The sequence below is a fragment of the Colossoma macropomum genome, unplaced genomic scaffold (genome assembly GCF_904425465.1).
Source record: "Colossoma macropomum unplaced genomic scaffold, Colossoma_macropomum, whole genome shotgun sequence".
In the NCBI taxonomy this organism is placed as follows: Eukaryota; Metazoa; Chordata; class Actinopteri; order Characiformes; family Serrasalmidae; genus Colossoma; species Colossoma macropomum.
The window spans coordinates 38,790,945-38,807,101 of NW_023494789.1; the positions used below are offsets into that span (position 1 = coordinate 38,790,945).

The 16,157-nt window shown below is 37.4% G+C and overlaps 1 protein-coding gene across 5 annotated transcripts in view; it reads right to left on the reverse strand.

The window, feature by feature from the left end:
* Window positions 1-3,515: 3,515 nt before the first annotated feature.
* Window positions 3,516-16,157, reverse strand: part of LOC118808519 (synaptotagmin-2) — a 76,494-nt gene continuing 63,852 nt past the window's right edge. For 4 of the 5 annotated variants that reach the window (XM_036571253.1, XM_036571254.1, XM_036571256.1 and 1 more), the window contains exons 4-9: window positions 15,048-15,179; window positions 13,733-13,900; window positions 9,843-10,010; window positions 9,407-9,524; window positions 8,348-8,481; window positions 3,516-7,170 (exon numbers count right to left, since the gene is read on the reverse strand). In XM_036571253.1, coding sequence (XP_036427146.1) covers window positions 6,955-7,170; window positions 8,348-8,481; window positions 9,407-9,524; window positions 9,843-10,010; window positions 13,733-13,900; window positions 15,048-15,179 — 936 coding nt within the window. In that variant the 3' untranslated portion in view covers window positions 3,516-6,954. The remainder of the gene's footprint in view (window positions 7,171-8,347; window positions 8,482-9,406; window positions 9,525-9,842; window positions 10,011-13,732; window positions 13,901-15,047; window positions 15,180-16,157) is intronic. The other variant, XM_036571257.1, reaches the window with a different exon arrangement.

The following is a 16,157-nucleotide window of genomic DNA, read 5'->3' on the forward strand; positions in this document are numbered from 1 at the left end:
ATGTTACTTAAGTTACTTAAGTCTCACTGACATATAAAAATAGAGGTGTATTTATACTCTTTCATGGTTTAGTCATTTTTGAAAATGAGGTATTTGACTAAGAAGCCCAGCATAAAAATAGCAACACAGGTAAAGAGCAATGTTGGGTTTTAAAATGAATATGTTTCATGTTTTGAAGAATATGATACAGATCTCAATCAGATGCTCTTTACTGTCAGATTTCTCTGAAGGTTGTCTTGCATCACAGTGTCTCCATTTGAGGGGAAAAAGGAAAAAAAACAGAGAACCAGACAATCATACAAGACACAACAAACCATAGCAATACACTTCACACCATCACCAGATTACACAATGATCCCCACCACCCCGAATATTGCACAATAAGTATATATGTTGCTATATGTGTACTATGTAACGTGTGCTGCATATATGAATCATATGTTCTTTCATCCATTCCAAATCTCAGAGGCACACAACTAGTATCCTGTTTTACTGGCCATTGAAATGTTCTGCAGGAAAGACCTTAAAAGATTGGAGAACATCAGGAGAAACACTTTTTATGTCACTCAGGTCTTTAAACATCAGGAACAGCAGCAGAAAGTGCAAATCATAAGCTCAGCCTGAGGCAGCATATTTAGCAGAGTCTATTAGTATGATAGGAAAAGCCGGCTATCAGGAAACATCACATAATAACAGAGACATATTTGTTAATGAGCTAAGCAAATTTATTTTGATGGCCAGCAAGGCAGGATACTTGTTAGGTGCCTCTGTAAGAGATCCTGTGTAATAAATCCCCCAGCAAGAAATATATTACAACATATTACCTTATAAACCTTATAAAGGTTGTTTTGTTACTGTTGTCTTATTTACTGTTTAATATTTTCATATTGTGTTTGTTAGTCTAACACATCATATCAAAGAAACAAAATGAAACCATGACGCAGTCAGAGCACATATGGCATTTTTATTTGATAGTTGTCCTTATTTAGTAAAAAGTCCCTTTTGGGGGAATATATGGTCAAAAAGTGACTGAAATAGATTTTTAATTATGATATTCATGTACTTTTTAAATATTGCATGCAGAAAGTAATAATTCATAAGTTTGACAGAATGTAGGAATACTACATAAAACCTAAAATCTGGACAAGCTTTGGCGAAAACCCCATTCAGCCAAATGAAAAGCTGTTTTTGTCAAAATGTAAACATTTGAAGTGCATTATTCAATTTAAATTATATTATGTTTGTATGTATGTGTAAGTTCACACTATTAGGATAGATCAGGTGTATTCTGTTGCATATATGAGGTAATATTAGCATGGTGGCAAATTCATCTGTTTTCATTTCTAATCTGGCTACAAAAACAAAAACATTATGTGGTGACACTAAACAAACAATGTATGGTCCAATATTTAAGCATAAAAAAAAATTCTGATTATGTGGAATGATATTTTTCCAAGCTTGTCCAACCAACAAAATTTCCAAAAATAAAATTTGCAACCATAATTTGAAAATGGATTAATCATTGATTATGAATCTACCATTTAAGATTCATTCCAAAACACATTATAGACCACCAGGGTTTTTTTTCTTTGTGATTTCTTTGTGGTTATTGAGAGAGGGCTTTACACATACAAGACATATCAATGCTATATTGTAACTAATATTAATTAGAGAAATAAGAGTGTATTTTCCATACATCTTTTAAAAAAATTGTTATATCCAGAGTTGGTAAACTCTTAATTTGTACGTACCTAATATTTCAGCTCATTTCAGTCATTCTTTAACGAGTTAGACCCAATATTTAAGATGCAATTTAAAATCTGCTGGACAAATTTTAAAAATTAATAACTAAAAAACTATTCAAAGTACAGGAAAGTATGGAAGTTGGCAGGATTGAATAAAATAAATGGAAGTTTTTGCCTGAATTTTTTCATGGAAATCCATGATCAGCTGGGCCCTTGCTGAGCTGGCTTAATTGAGCAGTGTCACAATTTTTTGCTGTTCTGACTATTCAGTTATTCAATTTGTTGTAAAGGAAAAATGTAGTTTAAATAAATGTAGTCTACTTTTGCCAGTTGGCTGTGAACTATCTCTGCATGTAGATATTTTTCAGATGTGCTTATCAGATATTTAGAATACAGAACATTGCATCACTGGCACTTTAAACTGCCTATACATGTAAGTGATTATATAATGCATTCATCACTCAGGAATGAGATTACACTTAAAAAAATCCCAAAATAGACATTAAATGAAGTCGCGACACAAATTGATGTAGATAAAACTGTATTAATCATAGGACCAAGACTGATGCACCACTCCACACAAAGATATTTAAAAGGCTTTTATTTCATATGATTAGCTAGTCGGTAACCAATGGATGAATCTGCATGTAGACTTTTTAACGCTTGGTATCTCTTGAAGTATTAACATTTCTGGTATACAGGATGACAATAAGCTACATTAAGCTACAGGAGTAGCAAAAGCTTATTTTCCAGTGGCAAATGTGTTCCTCTGTAAGAGAAGGTAAAGCATGCCAAAGCATCCACAAAAGGAATCACTGATACAGATCACCTCTACACGAGACAAAAAAGGGACGAGGGCGAGCAGTTCTTTGGAAAAAGTCTTTACACGGTGGAGATGAGCGCAGGGACAGAGTGGGTTAGGTGGTGTTAGTAAGCAGCAGTGTCGGCAGTATTGCATCTGCAGAGGTCTTTGCGATTGACATGGTTTCTGACAGGTGGTGGAATTAAATGTCTGAAAACTGGGGATTGGGGCCAGTCATTGGCGTCCACAGTGTCCCAGGGAAGACTGGGATTTTGTTGTCTGCTTGGCAGGGGAGTAAAGAGCCCCTGCAGCTTTTTCAATCATGGTCACAGAAGAAACATGAAGACATTTCTTTTATTCTGCATTGGTCCTATTGCAACGCAGGCTCACAACACACACGCAAGCAGTCCTAAGCAGCGGCATTAGAAGTCCAAGGCAGCTCGAAAGAACTGAAAAAGCACACAGCACGTTAAAGCAACGGTAGCAGGAGAATAAGCACTGTCGCCATGACCTCAAAGTTAAAAAAATAAGATATTAAAGATGAAAAAGACAAATCAAAACATTTTGATAATGCCCCTACATCAAAGCTTCTTATCCTCACAACTGACCTGTCTATGCTCCGCCTACAAATGTGTTTTTTCATAGCTACTGTGGGCAAGCGTTGGTGAAAATCCCATTCAGTCTAATGAGAAGCTGTAATATATTCATTTAAATATATACATTTAATGTATATGTATACATTTAAAGTGCGTTATTCAGTTTAAATTATATTTCTTTTGTATGTGTGTGAAAGTTTACAGTATTAGGGCAGATCAGGTGTGTTTGTGTTGCATATGTGAGGTAATATTAGCAATTCATCATTTTTAATCGCTAATCTGGCTGGTCTTGATTTGCTACAAGAACAAAAAACATTATGTGGCGACACTAAACAAACTTTGTACACTCCAATGTTTAAGCATTACACTCTTCTGATTTGGTTGAATTTGATTTTTGCCAAGCTTCTCCCACCTAGCAACAGTTGCCACAACAGAACACATTTGTGGGCGGAGCATGGAGTTCCAAAGGCATTGCATACGGGCAAAAAACAAACAAATAAACAAACATCTTATTAGGCTATTCACAGCTTTTTCACAATGGCAGACATTAAACTGCCCTTCATGAAACATTGAAAAAAGGCCCACATATAAAGGTACAACATTAAGAAATAATTAACTCAAAGAAAAGATAAAAGAAAACAAAGGAGCACATTAGACAACAGGCTTTGAAGACAATACCCTTTACAATGATACATATTCTTCTTATTCCTTCAGAAAAGATGGAACATTATCCATCAGTGTCGTTTAGCCATATGGCAAACCATTCAGTAGAAAACAGAAATCAAACCTTAATGAATAGAAATGCTTCGTTTTACACCCGCACACATCCACACACACGCAGGCATACATCAATGTAGACACAAATTGCATAATAAAATCATGCCACTTTTACTTGTGGGTCGCTAGAATTGTAATAAACTACTAATCATTTTTTTGCAAGCACTATACTGAGCAAAGTGAAATGCTAAAGTAATTAATTTCTGATTGTGGAGGTAGCCTAGCATTAGCATACTAATACTTTCCTGCATGTGTTTATGAAATGGGTGCGTGAAATGAGTCTTGATCTCTTGGTGAACTGTTCATTTAAAGAAATAAAACTGCCTTTCAACAGACAGTCAGTCATTTTTTACACTGAAACTACCTTTCACATCCTTTTTCACAAGGATTTATAATGAGATTTATCTCTAGCAGCCAGGTGCAGGTTTTGTTGCGGAAAAGGCCCCAACGTATGGCTTTCGACAATGGTTATCTTACTCTTTGAAGGGGAATTTCACCAATTTTTTCTAATTTTGTACATACTTCGGTGGTTGAGATGTGAATAAAGTCATAAAGAGTGGTTTGGTGTGAAATGTTTCAATAGAGAGAAACCAGAGGTCACAACACAAAGCAGGGGTACAACACAATATTGTATTGTCCAAAACCACCCCTGAACCTACATGTGTCCTCTAAGTTACTGTATGTAATGCTGATGAAGGTAATATTGTGATAAATTATGAAATTATGGTTTTCTTAGCCAGTGTTGCTTTACTGTAAATGGTATTTGTTAAAATGGGCCACCCTGAATGCACCTCTGCCACCCTCTGAGTAGCTATTAAAAGTACATTTTAGGCCAAATATCTGGTCTCAAATGTATCATATAGGCCTCAGGCAATGTATCTGTGACCATTTCATGTCATAACTTTCTGCAAGTTGGCTTTTACAAGCATTAAAAGATGCTTCAGATGTCTGGTTCCTATCACCACCACTGAGAACAATTCTGACTAAGTTTCTCTAGAACAGAGCATTTCACACCAAACCACTGTGAATGACTGTGTTCACATCTTGGCCATTCATTTATGCAGAAATTTAGAAAACATCTGCTGAGTCCCCCTGTAACCAAAGTAAGAGCAGAATATTGTGGGCCCAAACGTAATATCACACTTAAATGGACACAGAAGTGTTAACAAGTGAACAAACATAGAGAAAACATAATCAGCACATGAATAAACGAACAAATTACAGATTAAACAGCAAATATGGACTCTAATTGGATAACACAGCTCATAGTAGCACTCTTCAGATTCAGGCAATAAAAGTAACCTGAAAGACTCTATTAATATAGCTCTAGATTTACATTCAGTCCTACACCCATTCTGGGAAAATTTAATAAAATGTGCAGTCAGTGCATTTTTCCTCTACATTTTATTATCAAAATGACAAGTGCCACACACATACACAATATAATTATGCTCTATCTTCAGAACATGCTTCTATGTACATCAAGTTATAGATACATGCTGTATTAACAAAGTTGATCAATGCATATGTACAGAGCACAGTTATGAGGAAAGAAGTGCACACTGATGGACTGGGATTAAATGCTGCCTATCGCCTTATGTTGCCCTTCAAGTGTAAAATGAATGGACGATGATCATCGCATCTCCACTGAACTGAACTGTGTCCCTTATTATTGTTACTTTGGCATTTCAAAGAGTGATGTGGTACTGAATAGATCTGTATGCTCCAAACAAGGCAGTGGACTAACCGGAGGTATTAAAATGTATGTGAGATGATGAAAAGAGGGGAATCAAAATGGATTAGAAGCTTTCAAGAGTACATACCGGTACCAACAGATGGAAATAGATCGGTTCTCACTAAGCATTCTTGGCCAGTTTCACTATACTGCAAATGGTATCTGTTAAAATGGGCCAATGTAATGTAACTCATGAATGTGATGTCAGTCCATGTTTGGCACAGTAATATAATCAATAATAACATAATCCCTTCTTTAAGCCCTCAGACAAATAAAAGTATTATTATTTTAGACATAATGCAACATTAAATGGTAACTGGTTATTATCACTTATTAGCCTATTCTTCAACAGCGTATAAACAGAGAGAGCTGTAAATCACTCCACATAGCCCTGAATCTTCTCAGCATCTCATTCACAGAATCAACTCTGTTATCTAAAAGTCTCAAGTCAAATCCAGCAGCCCGAAAAAGTTTTCGTACACGTTGTAAACAATTTCATCATACAATAAAATATTCAATACACCTGGGACTATTCATGAAATACGTGAACGCTGAAAAATTGTGATGATTAATTACGCATATTCATTCAGGCACTCTGAGCCAGCTCATAGAAGCAGAACGAGCGGCCGGTAAACCACAGAATAGGCTGCTTTTCCCTTTTCAAGTGGAACAAATCCATGTTGAAAGCACTCAATAGTGCGACATTAAATATTTAACGTACTGAAAATGGTAGATAACCCAACATTTAGCGAACTGCAGCTGCTAGATCAATGTTGGAAATATTGGAAATATATTTCTGATGCCTGGTTGGCACCTTCCTATACTACCAACACAGATGAGTATCTTCATATCTTCAGGTAGTTTTAGCATATTCTCACTCTTGGGAGCTGCCCTCATTAATAATTTACTTACATGCAGTGAGATTATTTTCCGTTTAAAGTTGATGTAATTGACTACAGAGAACAAAATGTCTTGTGTAACGATGCTGTGTCAGTGCTTTAGGCCATATGCCTCCATCAAGTGCGAATATCCCTCTGCTGAAGAGCACAGGGATGACAATCTGAAACCTGCTTTGGCTCTCCTTTCACTCTCCATGCTTCTACTAAATGTACGCTACATAGTGAAAAGGTTACATGGAGACATGGAGGTTTCACATTCAGCGATGCTGTTTACTTTTTCAAGTATATTTTTCTGGATACTGTGTGATTATCTGGTGTAGATGTAAAGGAGGTCAGGGTTCATGCAGTGGTGGCTGTTGAGGGGGGGTTAGTTGGTTAGTCGAGTTATAGAGAGGTGGTGTTACTTCTTGGCGTGAAGGCCAGCCAGCGTGGCGTCTATCTCCTCTTCCTCTTTGAGGGTGTGCCACTGGGCAATGGGGCGGCGTGGGTTGGCCAGCATGTCAGACCAGTGCTTCAGCTCCGTGCCCGATGCCTTGCTGCCGATAAAGATTTTCCCGATGGCGTCGTTCTTACCGATCTTGTCATAATCAAAGACGGTGACCACCACAAGGATTTTCTAGGTTGCAAAACAAAGACAGTATTGAAAGTAAGATTGCCTTACATGATAACATGATAAACAGACCTCTGAAGTCATGTGTCACTCTGTAGCTGACGTCATGACCATATTAGAAACTCCTGGTGGTAATATTGTAATTGGAGAGTCCACTTTGGATGCTTTGTAGACACTTAATTTACTTTTAAGTTACATTCAACTAAATATCCTAAACTTATATATATATATATATATATACTAAATATATCCTGATAATTATACTAAACTGACCATAATTGTCTTAACCCTAACCTTAACACAAAACCTAAACCCAACCTTCACCCTAGTCCTAACCCTAAGCATTCTTCTGTTGTTACAATGTCAAGCTTGGAACAATAGAAAACCCCCATTTTGGTGCTATACAGAACCCTTTCTATATAGGTTCTATATAGAACCATCTACAGCACATTCCCCATCAGTCTGAAGAACGCTTTGATGATGCAAAGAACCCTTAAATCATGCAAAGGGTTCTTTGAGTGTTCATGGTTCTATATAGATTGGTGGTACACGGTTCTATATTGCTAAAGAAACACTGGATAACCATCTTTTTTAAGTGTGTAGCTTTTGGGTCAGTAGCTGTGACAGGTCAACTAAACAAACTGGAATTAGCCAGAAACAAACAGAATAGAACTCAGCAAACAAGAAGGTCTGTGACATGCTTTATAGACTGACTGGAACAAACTGACATTCAGATTAATCCAGCAAGGGCTAAAAAAGCTAAACCTGAAATTGCAACAGTTTTATGGCTCTATCAGTTATGCAAAAGTTACTGCTTCTTTTGGTGAAAGGAATTGCAAATATTAAAGCATTCTATTCTGGGCTTCTTTGTTTTAGTTTTTTTTTTTTAACGTTTGAGGTCGTGTGTATTACAAAAAACATCATGATGCTCTTCACAATAACACACTCCCTCTCATGTTCTGCTACTTAAACATAGAATACTCAACCATTAGTCCATGAGGACCTCTAGAACATCTCCAGAACAACATATTCCCAGCCATCTCCCAGCTTCCAGCCATAACTAGTGATATCAATACTTTTCAGGAACTGGATAGCAAATCTCTAAACTAATCTTCACTGCAGTACTTCCTTCCACAGGGTAACGAACTCTATGCTTTTTATAAATTCGGGTGTTGCAGCATACCTGCATCTGCTCCAGTGGGATCTCAAAGCTGAAGGACTCGTTGTAGTACGGATTCAGTGTGTTTTTCTTTACTGTGGTCTTCTTCTTCTTCAAACGCTTGCCATTCTGCAGCAGCTGGATCTTCACATATGGATCTGCACAAGTCAAATTTCAGAAGTCAAATTAAAGAACATTCTCTTGTTGTAGATATGTTCCAGAATATGTGTATAAATTCAGGAGAATTTTAATTAGTTTACTCTGAGATACTGTTTTATCTTCAAGTGGACAGCAATTAAACATTAATGAAGCGTCATCAGAACATCAGATCCTTCAAGACCAGATTACTAATTTCATTATAATCAGGTAATCAGTAGCAGTAATTGCCACGGAATTTTGCTTTGAGAGTAACCTGGCTGGGTATGACCAATACAACAGGGACAGGTCTGGTGATCAGTCAGTGTCAGTCTTTGGTTTTAGGTAAAACTGACATTCATAAGGGTAATTTCACAGATGTTTCTAAGTTGCAGCATAAATAAATCAAATATTAATGCTCCATTCTAGAAATGTACCAAGTCAGGATTGTTCACAGTGGTGGCGATAAGAACCAGACGTCTGAAGAGTTTAATGCCTCTAAAAGCTCCCTCATAGAAAGTTATTACATGAAATGATTCCAAATATGTTGCCTGATACCTGGGACGTTGTTTTATGATAGTCTTGGGAGATAATTTACATGGCAGAAAGGTACATACAGGGTGTATTAAGGCAAAATAGTTCCCCAAAAAAGCTTAACACTGTTTTATCTTTAGCAACATTACACACACAAACTCAAAGATACAAGTATATTTACTGGTGGTTTTGGATAAACACTACATTTGTGTTGTAGACATACTGACTCCTGGTTCCTATCACCACCACCGTAAAAAAACGATCTGGTGTGTTTCTTTCCAATGAACCAATCTGTTATTCTGCTTTTCATTGACATTGTTTACATCTCATCAACTCCTGAAATTCCCCTTTCATGTCCTAACATTTCTTAGTTCAGGGTCATTTCTACTTCTCAGCTCAGCTGGTTCTGCTCACCAGACAGTCCACCCACGTCCATCTTCTTTAAGTTCTTGGCCTCTAGGATGCAAACGGTCAGCTTGCCAGCAGTGGGGACATATCGTAGTGAGATGCAGATATCACCAAGCTTCTCTGGCTACAGAGAGAAAGAAAAGGGGGCGATTAATCACATATGCAGCAGATGAGGAGGTGACCAAGATACTTTGCATGGCAGCTCTTCATGCTTCAAGGCTGTGTAGACAGATTTTAATGTATGTAGTTCATGTAAATGGAAATGAAATGAACATTTACACCTTTAAAAACAGATCTAAAGAGGTCTTTGGAGCATTGCCTTGGAAAAAAACACTTCTGCTTCCCTAAAGAGGAAATAGATTCCTAAATTGAGATAAAAAGTTCATTTCCAATGTATGAATTACGTTAAGGAAAGGCCTTAAACATGTTTCGGACAATTCACCTCTTCTTTCTCAGCACTTTCCAGGTCTCTCCACTCCTCGATGGGCTGCCCCAGGTCCACTGTGTTCATGGGCAGCTTGACCTCACCAATGATGTCGTGCTTGGAGAAGCGATCATAGTCGTACACAGACATGACCAGAGTCTTTCCTCCCAGCTCCTGGTAGGGAACCTGAAGGGGAAACCACCAGGCAAAATGAACACTGCTAAAAACTTCTATATGAAGTAATTATATTTCTTACAGAATAGTAAGGATTGTGTTGAATTAAGTAAATCGTGCTAAATGTCCCTATATAGACAGAAAAGGTCGGTATCACCAAATAAAACAGAAAAGATAAGAGTTCATACAAATGAAAACCCCTATAGTGGATTCACAGCGCAACAAATATGTACTGCAAGTCAACTCCTATTCTGTAAGATGGGGAGGGGTTCACCATAAAAAAACAGATTCAAAGAATCTGGAGAAATTTCTGTATGGGACAAGGCCAAAGAACAGTATTGGCTGGTCGTGATCTTCTGGCCCTCAGGTGGCACTGCATTAAAAACAGACATGATTCTGTAGTGGAAATCACTGCATGGGCTCAGGAACACAGGAAAATCACAGTCTGTGAACACAGTTCATCACTGCATCCACAAATGCAAGTTAAAACTCTGCTATGCAAAGAAGAAACCATATATAAACAGGATCCAGAAATGCTGCCGCCTTCTCTGGGCCTGAGCTCATTTAAGATGGACAGAGGCGAAGTGAAAAATTCTTTTAAGAAATCATGGGCACCACGTCCTCCAGGCTTAAAAGGGAAGGGACCTTCTGGTTTGTTACCAGTTCAAAAAACAGCATCTGTGATGGTATGGGAGTGCATTAGTGCACATAGCATGGATGACTTGGAAAGGAAAATGTTCCTAAACAGCTCCCACAGAGTGTTGTTAAAAGAAGAGGTGATGCAACACGGTGTAAAACATGCCCCTGTCCCATATTTTTTTGAAACCTGTTGCTGGCATCAAATTCAAAATAGGCACATATTTTTCATAAACAATAAAACTTCTCAGTTTCATCATTGCATTCTGTTGTTAATTACATTTTGCACAATGTCCCGTTTTGCACTGTTTCCCGTTTTTTGGAAACAGGGTTGTAGTATGTAAACATTGTCAAACAAGGTTCAAAACTTACCATTCACTCTCCAGTCATTACAGTCCATATATGGAAACTAAGCTGCAAAAACAGCCTGTTTTATAACTAAAATTATAAGGAGTGCTTTAGCCTAGATTGATTTTTACATGAGGCAAATACATAGCAGCCAATCAGAACAGAGCTCATTTACATATCCCAATATTAACAAAAACAGCCTTGTATAAAGAGGCTGGAAAATGATAATGTAAAAAAGAATTCTGACTGTTTTTGGTACATAAACCCACGAAAACGTCATCAATGGACATCAGAAAAAAATACAGTACAAGAAAAAATGTATAAGGTTTCTTTTTAAATGGAACTATGTACATTTGGGAATTTGGAGACCTTTCTGGTGGAAATGATGCAAGCAAAGACAAGAACGTTTTAGTAATGCCAGTTGTGCTGCGCACCACTGTGATTAATCTGGCTAACTGGTATATTCCTTGTTCAACAAATGACTAACAGTGGCATTATGAGTCTAGTGCTAATGCTGCTTCATTTTTAGCAAACAAGTCTTATATAGTGAAATTGAAGTCTTTGACCTACTTGATCTGTATTCTTCCCTAAAACACCCAATACAGCAAAACAAATCCTAATTCTTCTTCTGACAGAGATCATAAGCTGTGTCTACCACTGACTCATTAGTGCAGGAACATCAAAGAAAATGAATGTGCTGCGATTTGCTGACAGGTATAAAATGAAGTCGACTGCTCTCTGTTTACCCTCCTCTCAGCAAGCTCACCAGACTTCCTCACTTCCCTCTCTCGCTTGTTTTCTCTCTTTCTTTCATTCACGGACTCAGTGTTGAAATGTGGCCTTCCTTTTTTAAAATGTACAGTCGGCCTCTCACTGTAAGACAGATTGCTTAGAAGATGGAGAATGGTTCCTGTCCCAGATCAGCTCTCTCACAGCGAGGCAGTGAGCTCGAGCTGTAGCCGTATGGCTGACCACCAGAGGCCCGTTAGCTCCCTGTAGAGCTTATTAGTGACTACGGGAAAGAAAACTCGCTCTTTAGCCAAAGCAGGCATTAAGCCTGAAGCACCAGCAGTGCTGGAGAGTTAGAGAACAAGATGAAAACAACAGCATTTTTTAACACATTTCACCAACATGAATTATTTAAAAAAAAACACTATATGATAGCCTGTTATGCTACTACTGCTCTAAGCTAGCTGACATTGTATTGTTCATTGTTATAAATAACAGTATATCAACTGTAAGTGTTGAGTCAAGTGTGCGATGATTTAGACATGCAGTTTCCAAAGTGCTAGCCTAATTAGTGGGACATGATCTCCCAGTACTTGTTAGCTAGTACTTGATAGCCTCACTGCTTAGCCTCATTGCTTCAGTGAAAAATGAAAGAATCCTTGTGAAAAACCTAAATTAAACTATTTTCCTCTTACCCTAAATGTAATCAGTCAGCCAAGACGTAACTGGTGTGCAAAGTTTGCTTCTTTATTTTCAAGGCTAACAAGTAATGGAAACCCATGACCAACAATTAGCATTGTGCTAAATGCATTCCTAAATCATCACATACCTTATTCAAACTGTATTGAGTCATTAAGTAATCTCAAATAGACTTGCTTTTGTGGTTTCGGCACTGTATGACATTGTTATCTATAAACAATTCAGGCCTCAGAATACTACTACTGTTTTAAGCTAGCGGACAATGCATTGTCCATTTTTATAGATAACAGTATATCATACAACTTTTAGTGTTGAGTCAAATGAGCGATGATTTAAACATGCAGTTTGCACAGGGCTAGCCTTTTAAGTGGGGTATAATCTCTCAAAACATGATAGCTAGTACTTGTTAGCTACATTAGCCTCGTAGCTCCAGTGAAAAACTTTGGAAGAAAACTTCATACGCCCAACATGTCTTGGTGGATCAGCTACATTGGAATAATGGGAACAAATGTCTGTTTTACTTTTTTTCTCATATATGTTGTGTTAAATATGTTTTAACATTAATATTTTTAAGAAATATATCATTCTGAGGCTACTGTAATTTTGAGTGGGAAAACAAAAGCTCTACACTCTACTGTACTGAAAAAGGGTTGTTTGACTCATAACATTAGCGGAACCTTTTTGGTGCTATATGGAACCATTTTCAAACAGGTTCTTAGTCCATGCATAGAGACCATGCAAAGAACCATTTATCCACACCACATGGTCCCAACGGCAGAGATTGTTATTTGGGCCGCAGTTATAAACATACAACCTTACAGGGAAATTTGCAGTATATTTGCTCCATAAACTTAGTATTAAAGGCCTTCCAGCACATTGCTTCACTTGTTTTCAACTGCAGGATCATCAGAACCATGTACAGAAAATTCACTGCATTTGTCCACTCCTCATTATACTGTGCACCCTGGAGGCAAAGTCATACTAAGTCCTGGAAAGCTACCCATACAACAATTTCACATCATATGTCTGATATCTTATAACAGATGTTTTCATTAGATGAACATGTTCCAGAGCAGGGGCCTTTGGCTTCTACATAATATTAATTTACCTGATGATGTCTGATGCTCATATGATAGAGAGTTAATGCTACGTTTATGTACTGATACTTTAATGTGTACTTTCAGTAAGTTCACTATTTAGGCCTATTAGTACATCACATTCTCTGTAAAATGTAAAAATGCTTTAGCACTATGGCGATGCAGATTACGCTTTTGTTAACTTCTAAATGAGGGATGCAGAAAAGCATTGTTTAAACAACAAACCTTGAAGACAAAGGTCTCGTTGAACACAGGATTGAGTGTCTTTTTGTGCACTTTGGTGTCAAACTTTTTCTTCTTGTCGGGGAGGAGGAAGACTTTGACGTAAGGGTCTGAAGTTCCTCCAGAGTCCATAGAAATCAGGTCAGCGCACTGCAAGATCCCCACTGTCAACTGGGAAAAGAAGTGGCAGATAAAAAAGAAAAAGGGTATCAGTAGAGGAGACATGAAGGGAAGCATAAAATCCTCCCCAGTTTTGAAATAAACAGTTTTTCATTCACTGGCAAAATGTATTGAATTGACTTGTGCACATAATTTCTACATAAATATAATATATTACATCAGCACAGTTTTTTTCTCTCATTTTTTGCAATAATTTTGTTGATGGAATATATTCTATTTATGTGAAAAGGATGCAGACGTTTAAATGAATAAAATTCAATGGATCACCCTCAGTGCAATGCAAATACCTTCAGATGGAGAAATCTGAAGAACTAAATGAAAAATGCCTTAAAGCGTCCATATAATAGAAAAAATGAGATAAAAGATTTAAAATAAAAGAGTTTGTTGTTCTAGGTGAAGGTAGGTGAACATATGCACAAAGTATTGTTAAAGTTTCAAAATGATCTGTTCTCTCCTCAGCTAATAAAGTCCATATAATAATAATAATAAATAAGTCCTGTTTTTAAGTCTTTCTAAAAATCTATTTATTTACATATCTTCGCCTATTGAGAGGAGCCAGTTGAGGTGGTTCAGGCATCTAATTAGGGTGCCCGCTGCCCACCTTCCGGTGGAGGATTACCAGGCACGGCCTACTGGGACGAGACCCTGGGGTGTTTCAGTTATAAGGAGTGTTTCAGCCTGGACCGAGGTGCAATATATGGCAGCCAATTAGAGCTGGGAGCAGCCAGTCAGAACAGAGTTCATTTACATATTCCAGTCTTAAAAGTGCAGCAACCAAAACAGTCTGTTTAAGGGAAAAATAAAGTTTGGAAAATGGTCATTTCAAAATGAATTAAGTCAGTTTTTGGTACATAAACCACACAAAAGTAATCAGTGCCCCAATGTAGGATATCAGCTCTTAGATAGTTTGAATGAAATATCAGATTTAATAAAAAATGCTATCCTTTTGTTGAATGGAGAGATGGATGTTTGGGAGTTTGAGTGAAAGTGACTGATACCCCCACCTACAACCTTCTGTTTAGAAATTTGCAGCACTTACTTACATTTAATATTTCTATTTAAAGAGATCACAAGAAAAAAACATGAGTGAACACCACACATCACTCAAACATCACCGAGGAAAGATGAAATGAGGCACCTTATTATCCTGGAAGTCATAGTCCAAAGAGTACTGCAGCTTTCCTAGTTTCTCCTGCTCCTTTTCTTCCTCCTCTTTCTCCTCCTCTGTCAGACCCGTTTCTCCATCTTCGTCGTCATCGTCCTGTTGTTTCTGCAGGAGGAAGCATGCATGAATGCCTTTAGTGGATGAGGTACAGTGAGGGGTTTTGGTGTTTCCTGTCTGCAGCATGCCACAAGCTCAGGGTTTTGTTAGCCTCTTGGTGCAATAGAGTGTAGATGTGATTATAACTGGTCTTGTCTGTTCATATGCCTGTTATAGCAGCCTCTTACCAATGCAGTCATTCAAGGTTGGATGTTGCAAATGACTTGAGCTCACAATTTCTTTTGGTGACACATTATTATTTTTTTTCATATAGTCTTGGATGTTGAGTGGAAATAGTGGAATCTTGTGGTTCGTAGATGTTGGCATCCTACTGGTGCCCATCAGTTTGGATTCGCAATATTCTCCAGTGTAAATTACAGGCCTATTATTTAGTTATTAATCTACTATGTAATCATCAGTAACTGCTATGAAACTGATATGTATGCTAGTATTTATGCTAGCAAAGACCAGCAAGCTTATAGCGTTTGGTCCCTGTTAGTTTTCATACATTAAAAGCAATGTTAGTGAATGTATTGAGTTGAATATGTTTATTTACTTTAAGATGTAAAACTACTCAAGATGTGAAACATAGGAAAATATATTTGGTGACTTGTTCACATTCATGTATATTTTGAAACATCCCTATGTTTTTGAGATAATAATCTGAGAAATTGCAGCTCAAAATTGCTGCGTGTGACTAAGTGCTGCCTGGCCGCATTTGCAGGCCCATTTTCTCGTCAGCATGATCTAATTCACCGCTACTCAGTAATTCTCAGGGGAATAACTGGTGAGCAAAAATGATTTAAAGAGGAATGGATTCCTTTGTGCTATTTCTGGACTTTGAAATGCTGACTTGTGTTTTCCTTCTATTTTTTGCTTCAGTATTTTTGAATAGCACCCAGACTGGTGCAGAAAAACACACATTACTAACATTTGGGCATTATCAGTGGATCTAAATACCAAATAAACTCTTACAGCTGATTTAAC